Source organism: Macaca nemestrina, chromosome 17 (assembly GCF_043159975.1).
Source record: "Macaca nemestrina isolate mMacNem1 chromosome 17, mMacNem.hap1, whole genome shotgun sequence".
NCBI lineage: Eukaryota > Metazoa > Chordata > Mammalia > Primates > Cercopithecidae > Macaca > Macaca nemestrina.
Genome location: NC_092141.1, coordinates 70568878 through 70587873, shown reverse-complemented (window position 1 = coordinate 70587873; position 18996 = coordinate 70568878). Strand labels below are relative to the sequence as shown.

General features: G+C 43.1%; 1 protein-coding gene across 21 annotated transcripts in view; it reads right to left on the bottom strand.

Annotated features, from left to right (window-relative positions):
- Positions 1-18996, bottom strand: part of LOC105469580 (leucine-rich repeat-containing protein 37A3-like) — a 200424-nt gene that overhangs the window by 35119 nt on the left and 146309 nt on the right. For 11 of the 21 annotated variants that reach the window (XR_011615921.1, XM_071083368.1, XM_071083362.1 and 8 more), the window contains one exon: positions 251-322. The exons of 4 other annotated variants lie outside the window; for them this stretch is intronic. Coding sequence is in view for 15 of the 17 variants with exons in the window: in XM_071083368.1 (XP_070939469.1) it covers positions 251-322 (72 nt within the window). In the remaining 2 variants the exon portion in view is untranslated. Of the gene's footprint in view, positions 1-250; positions 323-2464; positions 2537-4277; positions 7628-18996 lie in introns of those variants that run through there. 6 more of the 21 variants (XM_071083364.1, XM_071083366.1, XM_071083365.1 and 3 more) reach the window with 5 other exon arrangements.

The window sequence follows — 18996 nt, the reverse complement described above, 5'->3', positions numbered from 1 at the left end:
GGTGTCAGTCACTGCTCAGATCTTCTTACCATGTGAAATTTTTTTCTGTCTGTATTTTGTCTATGGAATTAAAAAACTAAAAATGCATAGGAGGTAACTAATGCTAGAGATGGGCTGAGACTCTATACAAACTTACAGAATTGCAGAATTTTGTTGCTGGAAGAAATCTTAGAGATTATCTAATTTGAATCCCTTATTCGTTTTACAGATTATATGACTAAAAACTCATAAATGTGATTAACTAACTTACAAATACTGGAGGGATAGCAGGCCTTCAAATGAATCCTTACGTAATTCAGTCAAATAATTTTCATTGAGAATTCTGGAAAATGAACAAGTTATTTCTAGATTAAAATGCAAAGTACAACTATTTGCCGCACAGGACTATGTCCTGCATGTGGGGGAAAGCTGGGTCATGATCATTTTAAGACGGTGGTATCTGCTCTGCTTTCATTTCATTTCATTTCATTTTCATTTCAAAACTAAATAAAGCAATTCTCCTGCCTCAGCTTCCCAAGTAGATGGGATCACAGGCACCCACCACCAAGCTTGGCTAATTTTTGTATTTTTAGTAGAGACGGGTTTTTGCCCCATAGGCCAGGCTGGTCTCAAACTCCTGACCTAAGGTGATCCGCCGACCTCGGCCTCCCAAGGTGCTGGGATTACAGGCATGACCCACCGCGCCTAGCATGTGTTTTATTTTTAATTTAGAACTCATGCAGGCCGGGCGCGGTGGCTCACGCCTGTAATCCCTGCACTTTGGGAGGCCGAGGCGGGCGGATCACGAGGTCAGGAGATCGAGACCAGCCTGGCTAACACGGTGAAACCCCGTCTCTACTAAAAAATACAAAAAATTAGCCGGGCGCAGTGGCAGGCGCCTGTAGTCCCAGCTACTCGGGAGGCTGAGGCAGGAGAATGGCGCGAACCTGGGAGGCGGAGCTTGCAGTGAGCCGAGATGGTGCCACTGCACTCCAGCCTGGGCGACAGAGTGAAGACTCCGCCTCAAAAAAAAAAAAAAAAAAAAGAACTCATGCATGACTTGTCTATATACATTGAACTAATGATGTGACACACAAACTGTTGTGAAAAATGCCAGTTACTTCGAATGTAAGCATTTTTTCCAAAATCATTTGTGTCTAAACCAGTTCTTTCTACAAATCAGTAAGAAAATTATAAAACGATTCAAAAGGAGAATGAACAAAGGCCAGAAAACTCAGAGAAGAAACACAAATGCTCTATAAACATATAAAGACATTTAGTTAAATTCATGAGTAATCAGAAAAATTCAAATTTAGATGGAATCCCTTTTATTCATGCATAACTTCAACAAAAAGTTGGAGAATACCCAGTGGTGAAAGGTGTGGGGATATGAATGCTGTCATCTTCTCCTGACAATAGAGTAAGTTGGGACATTTTTGAGGGCAATTAAAATTTTATATCTACATAGTCTTCACCCCAACAATTCCATTTCTAGATATCTATTCTACAGGAATACTTGCCCATGTTGACAAAGAAGCATGTACAGGGATTTCATTTCAGCAATGTATGTAACAATAAAACTAAACTAAACATTCATCAATGGGGGAATTATTAAATAAACTAGGATGCATCCAGACTATGGATGATGCAGGAGTTTAAATGAATGGGGTCACCCTCTGAGTACTGGGAAGGAAACAAATCTAAGGCATATTATGAAGTGAAAGAATCAAGTTGCAAGATGTTACCATTTATGTAAATAAAAAAAAATTTTAAAACCACACAACAAATCTATTTTGCTTTCTGTAAATATGTATGTAGGCAAATGGGAAAAAGTCTGGAAGGATGTACACTAAATGCAGAGTAGCACTGCCTCAGGGATGAGGGAGTAGGGCACAAGGAGGGTTTCTGTTATACCTGTTACTACATTTTTATACATTAAAAATATAATCATGGACCAGGGGTGGTGGCTCACGCCTGTAATATGAGCACTTTAAGAGGTCAAGTGGGAGGATCACTTGAGCCAAGGAGTTCAACATCAGACTAAGCAACATAGGAAGACCCTGTCTCTACAAAAAAAATACAAAATTAGGTGGGCGTGGTGGCATGCACCTGTGGTCCCAGCTACTTGGGAGGCTGAGGTGGGAGGATCACTTGAGCCTGGGAGGTGAAGGCTGCAGTGAGATGTGATTGTGCCACTGCACTCCAGCCCGGGGACAAATTAAAACCCTGTCTCTGAAAAAAAAAAAAAAAAGAGGACAAAAAGGAATATAACCATGTATTATTTGTGTGATAGAAAATAAATTTAAATTGCCTCTTATTTTAAAGAGAGCCTACCAAATTTAATTTTTAAATAATCATAGGATTGCCATCAACAGTGGCTGATTTCGGGTATGAAGGAGAAATTTCTCAGACCTCAAAATTCTGGACCAAGAAGGATCTTACAATGCAGTTAGTTTTTTGTCAAATTTGGAGAGAATATACTCACAGTTTCTCGGTCCAAATATATGCTTTCCATACATTTCCATCAATGTACGAAATATAGTTTCCTTGGAAATTTCTGTGAAGAAACACAGTTTATATCCTTGAATAGGTAGGACAAAAATGAACAGGATAAATAAAAGAATCATGGCAACCTTGTTGGGGATATTCAGTTACAGAAAATAACACCTGCTTTCTTATTTCCAGAGCTATCAGCTTCCCAGTTTGCACAATTCACCAAGAAACAATGCGGGGCCACTGGCACAAATGATGAGGCATCTCCCGGAAGCTTAACTTCCTATCCGTCCCATCTCTTGGACAAACAGTGCCAGTTAATTACTTTGAATGTAAGTATTTTATCCAAAAGCACTTATGTGTTTAAACAAACTCCTACAAATCAACACAAAAATGGTAAATAATTCAACAGAAAAATGGGCAAAAGCTTATCACTATCAATAAATAAGCAGAAAGAAACCCTATGCCAGGTAGCACCAAAGCTTTGCCCTCTGCTGAAACATCCTAGGCTTTTTCTTTCCACTCTTATTACAACCGACCTCATTTGGCCCCTTCACACTTTACTCCTACGTTTTGCGAGACCTTTCTATTCTGTCTCCCTGAAATAAGCTTTTCCTTTTGGGCACTCTACATATGGATTCTAAAATAATCCTTTGCATGTCTACAGTTGAACGTAAAGCAAAAAATATATAATAAAATAAAATAATCCTCCTATTTTAATCATTTAATCTCTCTTGCTTGGAAACTTTCAATGGCTTTCCATACCTCACTGTGTAACTTTCAAACTCCTATAGCTGATAGTCAAGGTTTTACATAATCACATCTTCACTGTTCCCTCACCTAATTCTTTGCAGCCAGAATGGTCTACTAAATTCCAACCATACCTGTAGCCATGCCTTTGCCTAGACTGTACTCCTATTTTTTTTCTATTTAACAAATTATAGTTACTCTTTAAGACCCAAGTAAAATTTTAGCTTATCCATGTAGCTTTCCCTGATCTCCACACCTCAAGGATCACAGATTCTGGCAAATTCTAGCACCCATGGTCTGCATTATCTTTTAGTACTTAATTATATATACCTCCCTTTTTATGCCTATTCTCTTTCTTCCCTCCTATCATTTTCATGTTCTGGAGACAGTAGCATACTTGACCCTGGGTTTGACACACAACGAGTGCTACATATAGAAACCTAGGGACAACGATGAGTTCTGCACAAAACTAAAGGACTCTCAAGTAATCATGTTAACAGCCAACACTCCTACATATGCTAGGCACTGATGAAGTGTTTCATATATTCACTCACCTACATTTCACAACAATCCTATGAAATGGGAACTGGCATAACCCCCAGTTGAAAGGTGAGGAAATTGAGTCACAGAGCAGAATAACTTGCTCTGGGTCACCAACCTAATAAACAGACCTGGGTTCAACCCCAGGCAGCCTGGCTCCGGAATCAACTCTTAACCACTTAGAGCCTCATCACTGAGATTGGGAGAGGGACAGGCTGCTGTAAAGAGGGTGAAGCAAAAATGGGAGGAGCGCGGCGGTTAAGCAATGATGTGATGGAGCTAAATAAAAATGGATGAGAAAACGAGTAAAAGGCTAGAGTAAAAGTTAAAGACTGGAGAAGGGGCCTAACATTAAAGGAGAATGAGGAGAAAGGAGAATTGACAAGCATAGGTGAAAGCAGAAAGTCAGTTGTCAGGATGGCTTGGGGAGATAAAGAAAGCCCAGGAAGGCCTCCAGGAAAAGGCTGCCACGTCAGGCAGGACACAGAGGACAATTGGGGAAAGGTGATCCTTACAAGATGGTGAAGGTGCCATTGTAGGCGTTGGGCTCTGGCACAGGCACTTGGCGGAGCCTCTGCTTTGGGCTGAGATCAATACATGACAGTGTCTCATCTCCGCAGGTACAGAGCTCACATATGTTGGTGCTTGTGGAGGCCTTCTGTCCCTCTGGTGCAGTTAAAGTCTTATTTTGGGCATAACTTACAGACTGCACCAATGAATTTTGAGTAGGTTCTAGTTCAGTACGTGGAACTGTGACTTCAGTCAGTTTTCGATGCAGAGTCTGAACCTGGTCTGGACGAGGAGCTGTAGTCGTCTCCAGGGCTGTAGAATGTCCAGTCTCTGTAGTGGGCTCTGGAGTTACAGCAAGCCCCGGGTCTGGAGGCTGAGTTGAGGTCTCCTCTGTGGTTGGAGATGGTTTAACCTCTGTAGTAGGTTCTGTAGTTATGGTAAGCTCCAGGGCCAGAGGTTGAACTGTGACTTGAGTCAGGTGTGAATGCTGAGCCTGACCCTTGTCTGAAGGTGGAAGTGTCACCTCAGGGTGTTCTGGAGGAGGAGCTGTAGTCGTCAGGGTTGTTGAGGGTTCAACCTCTGTCGTGGATTCTGGAGTGCTGGTAAACCCTAGGTCCAAAGGTTGAACTGTGGCTTCAGTCAGGTGTGAATGCTGAGTCTGAACCTGGTCTGGATGTAGAAGTGTCACCTTAGGATGCTTTGGAGGAACTAGAGTCAGCTTCAGGGGTGTAGAATGTCCAACTTCCGTAGTGGGTTCTGAAGTGATGGTAAGTCCCAGGTCCAAAGGTTGAACTGTGGCTTGAGTCAGGTGTGAATGCTGAGCCTGACCTTTGCCTGAAGGTGAAAGTGTCACCTCAGGGTGTTCTGGAGGAGGAGCTGTAGTCATCAGGGCTGTAGAAGGTTCAACCTCTGTCGTGGATTCTGGAGTGCTGGTAAACCCCAGATCCAAGGGTGGAACTGTGGCTTGAGTCAGGTGTGAATACTGAGTCTGAACCTGGTCTGGATGTGGAAGTGTCACCTTAGGATGCTCTGGAGGAACTAGAGTCTTCTTCAGGGCTGTAGAAGGTACAACCTCCGTAGTGGGTTCTGGAGTGATGGTAAGTCTCAGGTCCAAAGGTTGAACTGTGACGCTGGGTGACATTGGATGCTGAGCTTCATCCAGACCTACTGTTGGAATTGCTACCTCTTGATATACTCGAAGTTGGGGTACAACATTCTTAGGAGGCTGAGTTGGGGTCTCCTGCATGGTTGGAGAAAGTTCAACCTCTGTCGTGGATTCTGGAGTGCTGGTAAACTCCAGGTCCAAAGGTTGAACTGTGGCTTGAGTCAGGTGTGAATACTGAGTCTGAACCTGGTCTGGATGTGGAAGTGTCACCTTAAGTTGCTTTGGAGGAACGAAAGTCATCTTCAGAGGTGTAGAATGTCCAACCTCTGTAATGGGTTCTGGAGTGATGGTAAGCCCCAGGTCCAAAGGTTGAACTGTGGCTTGAGTCAGGTTTGAATCCTCTGGAGGTTGAGCTACAACTACATTAGGGAGCTCTGGAGTCTGAGCTGGGGCCTCCTGCTGGGTTAGAGAAGACTCACCCTCCTCAGCGGTCTGTGGATGCTCAGCTGCAGCCTCCTGCTGGGTTGGAGAGGGGTTCTCATTATTAACAGGTTCCGGAGATTGAACTGAAGTCTCCTGTTGAATTGCTAAAGGTCCAGCCTCTTCCAGTGACTCTGGAGGCAGAGGTGGGCCCCCGTGCTGGATGGTGGGAGGTTCTACATCATTACCTGGCCCTGAGAGCTGAGCTGTAGCCTCCTGGGGGACTGGAGAAGTTCCCACCTCTGCACTAGGCTCTGTTGCTATGGTGAGCTGCACATCTGGAGGCTTAACAGAGACACTGGACAAATCTGAATGCTGAGTCTGATGGTGACCAGGAGGTGAAACTGTGACTTCATGATGTTCTGGAGGCTGAGCTGGGGCCTCCTGCTGGGCTGGAGAAGATTCAACCTCCCCAGAAGACTCAGAAGGCTGAGCTGGCTGCTCCTGCTCACTGGGGGAAAGTTCAGCCTCTATAGGAGGACCTGGAGGCTCAGTTGGGGGCTCCTGTTGGGTTGCAGAAGGTTCCGCCGCCTCTGGAAACTGAACTGGGGCCTCCTGCTGGGCTTGGGAAGATTCTGTCTCGTTTTCAGCCTCTGAAGTTACGGTAACCTCCACATCTGCAGGTTTAACTGTAATGTTGGGCAAGTTATAATGAGCTTGATCCTCACCTAGAGGCTGAACTGTCACCTCACGATTCGGTAGAGTTAGACTCTCCATAGAGGATGCTGGAGGCAGAGCTGGGGCCTCCTGCTGGGTGGAAGAAGGTTCTTCCTCCTCAGGGAGCTGTGGAAGCTGCCCTGGGGCTTCTTGCCGGAATGAAGAGGACTGGATGTCTTCAAGCGTCTCTGGATTTTGAGTTTCCGGCTCTAGATGGAATTGAGAAAGTCCAACTCGCTCAGGGGGCCCTGGAGGCTCATCTGAGTTCACCCGGAGTTCTGGAGGCAGGCTGCCAGGATACAGTGTGTCCATACTCGAATATTCATCCTGCAAAGTCTGTTTCTCACGCTGAGGTTTGGATAATCGGTGTGGAATTCCAACAATCTCAGCAAGGCTCCAACGCTCAGCTAGATCTTTCTTCAGGTTCTTGGGCGAAACAATAAATGTGGTTGGTTTTGAAATCTTACTGTCTAGCGGAACAAGTATTTCATCTGCCTGATGGCCTGCAGCCCGATCTAGATCTGCAGTTGGAACCTTACTTTTGAGGCGAGGAAGCTGAACTAGGGTCTGGTTCTGATCCCCGTCCAGCAGTGGGACCACCTCTGGGAGCCTTTCTTCCGGAGTCAGCTTGTCATTTAAATCCTGGTGTGCAGCGGAGAACTGCTCTGGCCCCAGGGGCAGCTCTTCAGCTGAATCTGTGTCCAGGAATGGAACCAAATTTTCAGTCGATTCCCGGGGTGGGGCTGACATCTGCGAGGAAGCAGAGGGCCCCAGGTAATCAAAGTCCCCGGGGTCTGCCTGGGGAGTGGGCGCATGGGGAGATTCCCATGGGAGATGGGAGGAGCGGGAAGACTGGGGCTCAGGCGGCCCCAGGGGGTTAGAGGTCAGCTGGAGCGGGTCCTTGACCCACTCCAGAGGCTGAGCCTCCTTGACTAGTAGACACAATAATTGCCACGTGAGGAGGGGCCATGGGCCCCAGAAACGCAGCTGGGACATGATACAGGCTGGCGCCGCGCACTGAGCGGGAGCCATTCTGGCAGCCCTGAGAGGCTCCTGCCCCTTATAAGCGTGAGCCCCGCCCTGTGTTTATGACACCTTTATTTATGCCACAGATCTGTTCCATGTCACCAGGGCACTCTTATGTCACAATCCCGCCCAAGCAGCCTTCCCACCCTGCCCGGCCGGAACACCCCTCCCCTCCCCTTAGTGAGGAAGGATTTGGTCCATAGACCCAGGTGGTCCCACGACTCCAGCGGCCTGCTGTGGTGTTGTGGGGTGGGGTGGTGTGGGGTGGGGGCGCGGCAGAGCTTCCCAAGGAAGAAGTGCTAGTCCAGTTCTGGTAGCCTGAATTCTTCCTCCTTCAAGGTGAAATTCGAGAATACTCTTCCTTCCAGGGAGAGCAACTGACCTGCAAAATGGGTGCCAGTTAGGGTGGCAGGCACCACGCACATGACAGTCATTTAGGCTGAACTGTCATCCTGCCTTGACTCAACACAGCCATTACCCTAGAAGTTACAGCGCCACCTTTCAGAGATCTACCCTGTGTGCACACATGGAGAAGAGGCTTAGGTTGTTAAAGTCAACATGTTAAATAATTTCCTGAAATGCGACTGTAACTAGAACACAGCTGACTTCCCCCACAGCCATTCTTACCTATTTTATTACTGTCTGGCACAATTACCAGCATGTAAACTCCAAGATGTTTCATCTTATTCCAGTGCCTAGCAGAGGCATAGGGTGCATAGTGATGGTTTTTAAATTGAAGGGGGGCCATGCACAGTGGCTCACACCCGTAATCCCAGAACTCTGGGAGGCCAAGGTGAGTGGATCACTGAGGTCAGAAGTTCGAGACCAGACTGACTAACATGGTGAAACTCCATCTGTACTAAAAATACAAAATTAGCCAGGTGTGGTGGTGCATACCTGTAATCTCAGCTACTCGGGAGGCTGAAGCAGGACAATCGCTTGAACCTGGGAGGCAGAGGTTGCAGTGAGCCGAGATCACAACATTGCATTCCAGCCTTGGCAACAGGAGAGAAACTCCGTCTCAAAAAACTAAACTAAAATTGAAGAGATTCCAAGATTCGCCTCATTTAGGCATGGATCTATTGTTATAATCAGATTCCTGAAATCAGTGCTGACTTCCTCTAATATTTCACAGGAAGCTAGACTTCTTAAAGCTTAAAGCTTCCTTGGTGGGTTTTATTTAAATTGAATTAAAATAATTATTTTACAGGGAAAAACTTCAAAACACTTCACAACTTTGGGGTGAAAGTTAAATAAAACACTGTAGCCTCAAGTTAAGTTCCCACTGAAATGATACTTTTTTTTTTTTAATAAAAAAACATTCCATATGTAGTAAATTACTGTTTTGAGATTTAGACAATCCCTATTTAAGAGCTTTCATATGCAGTCATGCGTTGCTTGCCATGTGAGGAGCTTGAGAAATGTGTCATTGGGTGATTTCACCATTGTGCTAACATCATGGCGTATACTTATACAAACCTAGGTGGTGTAACCCACAGCACACCTAGGCTATGTGGTATGGCCTACGACTCCTAGGCTACAAACCTGTACTGTATGTTACTGTACTGAATACTAAAGGCAACTGTCACACAATGGCAGGTATTTGTGTATGTAAACCTGGAAAAGGTATAGTTAAAATACTGTATAAAAGATAAAAATGGGGGCCGGTGCAGTGGCTCATGCCTGTAATCCCAGCAGTTTGGGACACTGAGGTAGGTGGATCACCTGAGGTCAGAAGTTTGAGACCAGCCTGGCCAACATGGCAAAAAACAGTCTCTACTAAAAATACAAAAATTAGCTGAGTGTGGTGGTGCGTGCCTATAATCCTAGCTACTCAGGAGGCTGAGGTAGGAGAATTATTTGAACCCGGGAAGTGGAGGTTACAGTGAGCTGAGATTGCACCACTGCACTCCAGCCTGGGCAACAGAGTGAGACTCCATCTCAAAAAATAATAATAATAATAATAAAATAAAAAAGGATAAAAATGGTATACCTCTTATAGAACCACCATCATATATGTGGTCTATTGTTGACCTAAACTTCGCTTTGCAGCACACGATTGTAAATGATTCACAGAAAGATCTTCAGCAAAATATTCCACCCAAGGTACATGGGAGATACTGAGATCCAGGTAATAAGCCATATTTGAAAGGCATTATCGTTTTCAAAAGCTGTAGTACAATCAGTCTTAAGGCCACTTACATCTCCCCACATCTCTGGGATTCTGTTTGAAGGGAGTTCTAAAAAGGCCTGTGTTCAAGCAGCCCAGCATCCCTTACTCCTGGGGCCGGGGGAGACTAACCCCTCTCCTATGTCCACAGCTGTAGTAACACAGTCCTCAGTTCTGTCTCCAAACTCCAAATAAGGGGAAAGAGCCAAGGGTCAAAACTTTAGGAAAAGCCCCAGAAATACCCTGCACTCAAAAAGCAGTTTCGGAGTTTCACATTTTCCTGAGAATGAAGGAAATTATCCTCCAAATTCTGCTGCTTATTTTGAATTATGGTTATACTGGACATGTTATCTGACCCTTGAGTTGTTTTTATTTATTTATTTATTTTCTTTCTCAAAACGGAGTCTTGCTCTGTCACCCAGACAGGAGTGCAGTGGAATGATCTCGGCTCACTGCAACCTCTGCCTCCTGGGTTCAAGTGATTTTCCTGCCTCAGCTTCCCAAGTAGCGGTGATTACAGGGGCCTGCCACCACACCTGGCAAATTTTTGTATTTTTAGTAGAGACAGGGTTTCACCATGTTGGCCGGGCTGGTCTTGAACTCCTGACCTCATGATCCGCCCACCTCTGCCTCCCAAAGTGCCAGGATTACAGGTTTGAGCCACCGCGCCCAGCCTGTTTGTTTTTTGAGATAGAGTTTCACTCTTGTTGCCCAGGCTGGAATGCAATGGCGTGATCTCGACTCACTGCAACCTCCGCCTCCCAGGTTCAAGCGATTCTCCTGCCTCAGCCTCCTGAGTAGCTGGGATTATATGCATGCGCCACCATTTCTCCATGTTGGTTAGGCTGGTCTTGAACTCCCGACCTCAGGTGATCCTCCCGCCTTGGCCTCCCAAAGCACTGACATTACAGGTGTGAGCCACTGCACCCGGCCCTGTTACTCCTGAGTTTTTATCTCCACATACTTGAATTAAACCGTGTAGTTCTTCTTCCCATCTGACATCTACAATCTCTTCACTGGGTCTGTATGCCACAACTATTTTACTACTTTCTGAAATAAAGTTAGCAAAGATCAATTCAGAATCTTTTTCATTCTAAAATGTCCTGCATATAATGGTAGCAGCCCACAATGAGACATTCTTTTGGTTTCTAAAAGCAGAAAATAAGAGCATTTTCCTGGGTTTCCTCATCTCCTCATCATGCACTTCGATTTTTTTTTTCTTTCTTTTTTTTTTTTCTTTTTTTGGAGACAGGGTCTCACTCTGTCACCCAGGCTGGAGTACAGTGGCACTATCATAGCTCACTGTAGCCTGGAATTCCTGGGCTCAAGTCATCCTCCTGCTTCATCCTCCAGAATATCAGGACTACACCACTGTGCCCAGCTAATTCTCTTTTTTAGAGACATGATCCCACTTTGTTTTCCAGGCTGGTCTCGAACTCCTGGCTTGAAGTGATCCTTCTGTCTTGGCCTCCCAGAGTACTGAGATTTCAGGTGTGAGTCACCATGTCCAGTCTCACACCTCAGTTTTTAACATATGTGTGAAATATTTACTGTGTTTGGGTCAAAGTACTTTACGATGTTACAGATAGGAACTAAGGAATAATAACATAGGAAATAAGAAATGTGGAAACAAAAATGTTGAATCACAATATGATTAAATGGTAAGGCATCAGGTGGGGGGCTGAAGTAAGTTCAAATCCAAAACAGAGACCACGGGGCTAGTAGACACTTCACGTTAGAAGCACAGCTAGGTGTCTACTCCCTGAGAACCAAAATGCCACCAGATACAATGAACAAACCCTCAGAGATAGAACATTCGAACATTTTATGGGAAGAAAATGGCCCACGTACTCTATAGACAATACAATTTCCTTCAAGGAAAACTACAGCTATAAGGGCTTTTGGTCTAAGAAGTTTTGAGTGTGTGCAAAGGATACCTCTGCATACTAGGGAGAGGGGGACAACCCACACATTTAGCTTCGTTATTAAAGGTTGTTACTCAGACTTGACAGTTGATGACCAAGGAAGTAAGACTTCCACTAGAAGAGCTGCCCAGGTTGGAAAGCTGAGAGCAATCATGGCCACCTCTTACAAGCAAATAAAAATCTGTAGTAACTTAATTAGGATCTCTCAATCTCTAATCCTTCAGGGCTGTGAAGCAGAAGAGCAACTCCGTTCAGGGACTCTTTGCTAAACACCATGTTTCCTTCGGGCACAGGCTATGACATCTGCACCACTGTAGAACGGAACAGGGAATACAAGCAATGCCATACAACAGCACGACCACTTCCAAGGCTCACAGCAAAGCAGCTGATTATTGTATAAGAATCATATTTGGCCAATATGTCAGTGCCAGAAATGAAAGCGGGAAGAGAATTCTCGATTCGGAAAACATAATCTAATAAACTCTTCAGCTGAGAGTATTTATTCAGAGAGAAAACAGCAATGACAATAACAGCATATTCTATCTGCTTACCTTGTAAGTACAGTTCTGAGTTTTGACATTTGTCATCTCATTTTGTCTTACAATATCCCCCAGAAGCTTGACTGGCTTACTAACCCCAGTTTGCAGATAAAGATTGCAGCTTAGAGATATTAAATATCTTCAAATCTCTCTGGCCATAAGATCTAAAATTGCATTAAAAAATCTAAGAGACAGAGTTAGGACTCAAATCCATGTGTCCGAGGCTTATAATCACTATTCTGTATGATGGGCATGCAATTAAAGAAGACCTGCCTCAAACATTTTCTGTATGAACTGAGGCAAGTCCTTTCACATCTATAAACTAGGGACAATATTTGCTGTCATTTTTCCTACAAATGTCACAAAGAACAAATTTGAGCCTGTTGCTGTGAAATAATTTAGCAAATGAAAGCATACTAGGGAGTGTTTTATCCATCAATATTTTTATCCATTGATATTTTTATCCAATTAACTTTTCAAAATGCATTTATGTGCTCATTGAAACTGAAGTACTTCAACGACGATTGAGAAAGTTTTACCTAGAACCATAATCAACAGTCTCTGGAATGCATCTGACACAGCCTTCTGAATAGCAATCTGGACTATCTTCCTTTTCATAAAGAATGACAACGGTCTTAAATCCAACCAAAACAAATAGATTTAAGATGCCTATCTGAGTGATAATTGCTACATGTTTAAAAAATAAAAATGCATCCACATTCTTAGCTCATAATCTTCGTGATTAAAGGCAGACAGCACAAGGGTATGGTTGAATGGCTCTGTTACAGGTACATCCTGGCAGAGCCCATTTTTACTGCCTCCATCTAGTTGGGAAGTTCCTGAAGTACTAGAGGCAGATACAAGCCAGGAACCTGGCACATGCTCACATCACCCAGAGCTTTCAGATTCATCAGTTAAGGCTACACTCCTACAGACCCTACCCTCCTATGCATCAAGGGCTGGAATCACTCACCGAAAAAAGTTTTATTGGCTAGACACGATGGCCCATGCCTGTAATCCCAGCACTTTAGGAGGCCAAGGCAGGTGGAGGCCAGGGGTTCAAGAACAGCCTGGCCAATGTGGTGAAACCCCATCTCTACTAAAAATACAAAATTAGCCAAGTGTGGTGGCACACACCTGTGATCCCAGCTACTTGGGAGTCTCAGGCACAAGAATAGCTTGAACTGGGAGGCGGAGGTTGCAGTGAGCCAAGATCATTCTACTGCACTCCAGCCTGGGCGACAAAGTAAGACTATTCTCAAAAAGAGGCCGGGCACAGTGGCTCACATCTGTAATCCCAGTACTTTGAGAGGCCAAGATGGGCAGATCACTTGAGGTCAGGAGTTTGAGACCAGCCTGGGCAACATGGTGAAACCCTGTCTCTACTAAAAATTTTTTTAAAAATTTAAAAAAAAACAACAACTAAAAATTGGCTGTGTGTGGTGGTAGGCAGGAGGCAGGCGAACTGCTTGAACCTCAGAGGTGGAGGTTGCAGTGAGCCAAGATCATACCGGTGCACTCCATCCTGGGTGACAGAGTGAGACTCCATCTCAAAAAAAATAAATAAATAAAAAACAAAAGAAGAAAAACACATAAGCACAGACTAGGGAAGGTTTAAAAACAAACAGATGCTGAGAGTATAATCTGGTTCAGTCTTCTAAATGGCACACACTGTAACCCAACAATCCAGTCCCACTCCTAGGAACCTACTCCACAGAAACACCAGCTTAAGTGACTAAAGATACTTCTCTAGCACATTTAGGACAGCGCTGTCTGTAACAGCAAAAAGGGCCTGAATTCTAGGCAAATAGATAACAGCAAATGCAGTTATGTGTTAATAAAGAAGGGGGCACTTCATGTCTTTACCTTACAGAGGGTCCTAACCTTCTGAGCATGTAAATTTGTGACCCTTGCCATAAACAATCTCCACTGTTAGGTTTCTTCCGACACAGAGAAGATTCACAATTCATGCCATTAAGGCAGTTAAGGACAATCAGCATACCTGGAAGAAGGTAATCTTCCCAGTTTACAGAGGATCAGAGATCCAATGCATTTCACCTGGATAATTCAGACTCAAAAGTTCAAATATGTATCTGAAATTACAGCAAAACCACTTTAAAACTTTTTATTCTTTGCACAGCACTTTGAAAGCACAGTACAGTCATAAGGTGGAGACATGAGTAACTTACTGAATGAGACTTTCAGAAGTGTGTGAAATAATTTTGATGTCTACAAAAACACGGAAAAGTGCACTTTCTTTCTGTCTACTTGTTCTCTTGATTACTGTGAGAAGAGTGTTGAAGTCTACAATATTGTTAAGGATATGTCTGGTTCTCCTTGGAGTTCTGAGTCCTCATGTATTTTGAGGCTCTGTTATTAAGTTCATAAACCTTTAGGAAGGATTGTTTTAGGATGGGCTAAGATGTTATTCACTGTTTTAAGTGTTGGACCACTTCTTGGTCCAAGGACAAAATAAATTCCACACAGATTAATATATGCATTTCTGAAATACTTTTTAACGTCTATAAATAAAATATACACACAGACCTCAAAAGAGGCACTATGAACATTCTGAAATCGAGCAGGAAGCCATATTTCTAGTAAAATACATAAACTGCACCTACTGAATGTTGCCATCGGGTATGAATCACATGGCCATGCCGTTTCCCAAGTGTGTGAATTACAGAACATATCCATGAGTAGAGAGGAGTCTAAGCATAACTTTCTTAGCAAATCTCTTTCTTAGCGTTCCATAGATAATTTGGCCGAGACTCCTGAGAAAGAGGTTTTATATAGGAGAATCCAGACACACTAGGACATACTAACATCTCACAATTCAGTTTGTGTATCAACATTTACACTTTTATAACACTGAAATTCTCTGAGTTATCAAATTTAATTTCTCAACCAAAAGTCTCTGAATCCTAATCCTTCCTTCCCTTCTGGCCTATATATATGACTCTTAGCTTAATTTTACCAGGACTGTGGCAGATTTTCTAATTATGTGTTAACTGACTGCCTCTTCACCCTACCACAAAGAACAACAAATAATGGAAAGTCATCTCACGCATGACCCCAAATCTTATTGCAGAAATGCGGTACCATCACATACACAAATAATGCAGGGCCCAGAGTCTCCACAAAGGAGGACCTCACTCAGCCAGATCGCTGGGGCTACCCAAGCTGTGCAGGATTTAGGGCAAATACAAGGCTAGAAAAAAAAGAGATGTTAGGTAAATTCTCACTAGTCTAACAGAGGCAGACTGCCTACAATGAGTCCACGGGAACTTTCTGCAATGATGTGAAATGCCCCAAATGCTCTACATTTGTGTGGTGCAATACACGTGAATACAGAGCACTTGAAATGAACGTATAATAGCTAGTGCCACTGGAGAAACTGAAGTTTTCATTTTACTTATTTTTTTTTTTTAAGAGATGGGTTCTAACCCTGTCATCCAGGCTGGAGTGTGGTGTCACAGTTCATAGATGACTAGAGCCTCAAACTCCTGGCCTCAAGCAATCCTCCCACCTCAGCCTCCCAAATAGGTAGGACTACAGGCACGCCATCCTATGCCCAACTATTTTAATTCTTTTGTGAAAACAGGGTTTTTACAAAACCTTGTTGCTCAGGCTCACCTTGAACTGCTGCCTCAAGTGATTTCCCACCTCAGCCTCCCAAAGTATTGAGACTACAGGTGTGAGCCACCACGCCTGGCCTAGTTTCAATTAATTTAACTCTCCACATGTGGCTAGTAGCTACCATACTGGACAGTACGAGGGTGAAAACAATCCACAGGCTTTGACTCAACATTCAGTTCCACAATTACCTGTGCTGCCTACTGCATTCAAGAGATTTAACCAGGCACTACAGAGACTGAATGGGACATTCCCTGCCCAAAGTAGGGTGTAATGAAGGAAGGGCCAGATCATTAACAGGCCATTTCAGTTCCACGTCTTAACAGATAAAGATACAGATACAGAGGTTAAATAAGTAAGAGGATAAAACAATCCTTCCTAAAGGTATACGGACTTTAGGAAGAAGCCTCAAAATACATGAATACAGAGCCTCAAAATACATGAAGATTGCGAGAACTTCAAGGAGAAACAGACAAATCCTTCACAATAGCTGTCAACTTCAACACTTCTCTCAGTGATCAACAGAACAAGTAGAAAGACAGATCTTAATAACACTATCAACAAACTTGACCTAACTGATATTCATGCAATACTCCACCTAACAAAAGCAGAATACAAAATTCTTTTCAACTACATATGGAACATTCCTTAGACTGATAAAATTTTGGGGTACAAAACAAACCTCTAAAAATGTTTTGCAAAATTAAAGTCATACAAAGTATGCTCTCTGAACAAAATGAAATGAAATTAGAAATCAGTAACAGAAAGATATCTAAAAAATCCCCAAATATTTGGAAACTGAAATAATTAATGCACATGGTCCTGGAGGTTAAGGGGGTGGGAACCAAAGGAACTCAGCCCCACCTGCGGGTACAGGGAATGGTGATCAGAGACGGCAGGCTGGAGAAGGTGATGGATGGGTGACTAGGAGTTAGGTGTGTGAGAACTACAAAGAAATCTAGATCAATTTGAGATGAAGAGAAGAAATAAGGAGTGAATAAGGAAAAGAGAAATAAGAGAGATGTAAAAAGTAAAGGTTCCTCTTCAAATACTTTTCTCCTTGTCTAATTAGGAATAAATAGTAACTTCTCTTAGAAGCAAAATTTATTCAAAGACCTGTGCTAACATTCTTAAATATCTGCTAGCCATAATAAAGAAATAAATGTGCTTTATGTTCTTAGCTCCCACAATGTAGCCTAAATATTTGCCCTGGCATGCTTTTAGTGGTCCAAGCAAGCATTAGGTCATAGCCTGTTCCTCTTCCTTATTTAAAAGTGTTTTTACCTTTCTCATCATTCCACAAGTTACTTCCTCCTTCCTTTGTTTCCCTCTACCTTTGCCTCTTTTAAAAAGTTCTAAGTTACTAAGTTACCTTTGCCTCTTTTAAAAAGTTCTAAGTTACTAGCCGATCGGGACAAATACAGAATGTGAGGTCCCGTTCCAGCCAATGGAAACGGGACACAGCAGTACGGTAGACGTGTCAGGTTATAAATGACCCTGTCTTCTTTGTTCAGTGTACTCTCGTGGCAAAACTGCTGGCGAGTGTACCCTTTCTGCAGGAAGTAAAAATGGCCTTACTAAATAAATTAATGTTCAAGTGCTATTTCTTTACGGCACCGGGGAACAAACATTTCAAACAGGAGATTCAGAAGTCAGTTCATGCTTGACTCCTTGTCTCCCCCTCACCACATCCCAGCCTAACCAATCTATCATTAAGGATTCATTCTAACTGCTGAATTATTTTCTGCCAGGTGCAGTGGCTCACACCTGTAATCCCAGCACTTTGGGAGGCCAAGGCAGGTGGATCACTTGAGGTCAGAAGTTCGAGACCAGCCTGGCCAACACGGTGAAACCCCCTTCTACTAAAAATACAAAAATTAGCCAAGCATGGTGGCACACACCTGTAGTCCCAGCTATTCAGGAGACTGAGGCAGGAGAATCGCTTGAACCCAGGAGGCAGAGGTTGCAGTGAGCCATGGTCATGCCACTGTACTCTGGCCTGGGTGACAGAGTGAGACTGTGTCAAAAAAAAAAAAATTAAAATTGAATTTGCAATAATCCAGCAAATAATCCTAGTTATATACCTAAGAGAAATGAAAACATATGTATAGATAAAAACATGCACACAAATGTACTCAGCAGCATTATTCATAATAGCCAGAAAGTGGAAACAGTTCAGATGTTCATGAACTTATGAAATGGATAAGCAAAACATGGTCTCTGGGCACAGAGGTGTGTGCCTGTAACCCTAGCTACTCTGGAGGCTGGAAGGCTGAGGCAGGAAGCCTGAGCCCAGGAGTTTGAGCATTGCAAGACCCTGTCTCCATGAGGAAAAAAAAAAAAAAAAAAAAAAAGTGGTATAGCCATACAATGAAGTGTTATTCAAATATAGTACTGAAACATGCTACGATATGCATAAACCTTGAAAACATTAGGCTAAATGACAGAAGCCATACATTATATGGTTCCACTTAATAAGAAATGTCCATAAGAGGCAAATCAACAGAGAATGAAAGTAGATTAGTGGCTGCCAGGGGGTGAGCAGGAGGGAGGTGAAGAACAGGGAGTGACTGCTATAGGTATGGGCTTCTTTTGCGGGGGCATAAAAACTTGCTGGAATTAGGTAGTGTTAATGGATGCACAACTCTGTCAATAAGCTAAAAAAAACACTAAAGTATATACTTTACAAGGGTACATTTTACAATATGTAAATTACATCTCCATGAAGCTGTTACCTTTTAAAAATTGAATTTTCATAAATATTGCTTGAAAATCATTCAGCAATTTAAAAGATGTTCAATAAATGTTAACTATTACTGTCAATGTTTTTAAAATGTGACAATAGCAAAATAATATTTGAATATATCTAGAAAAATATAAAAAATTTAGATATATACCAGCAGACAAAACAATTAAAACATTATAATTATATTTAATCATGTGCATTTTAATTCTTTCTATATGGTCACTTTCAATCTTTTAAAGTGCATTTTAATGTGTAAATTTTTTTTTAAGTTAAGAAACATGCTGCCTCCCATGCTTATCTTGTTAAAGAACCAAAAGCATGAAAAAAATTAGAGGCTGGGCGCGGTGGCTCCTGCCTATAATCCCAGCACTTCGGGAAGCCGAGGCAGGTGGATCACTAGGTCAGGAGTTCAAGAGCCACCTGGTCAATATGGTAAAACC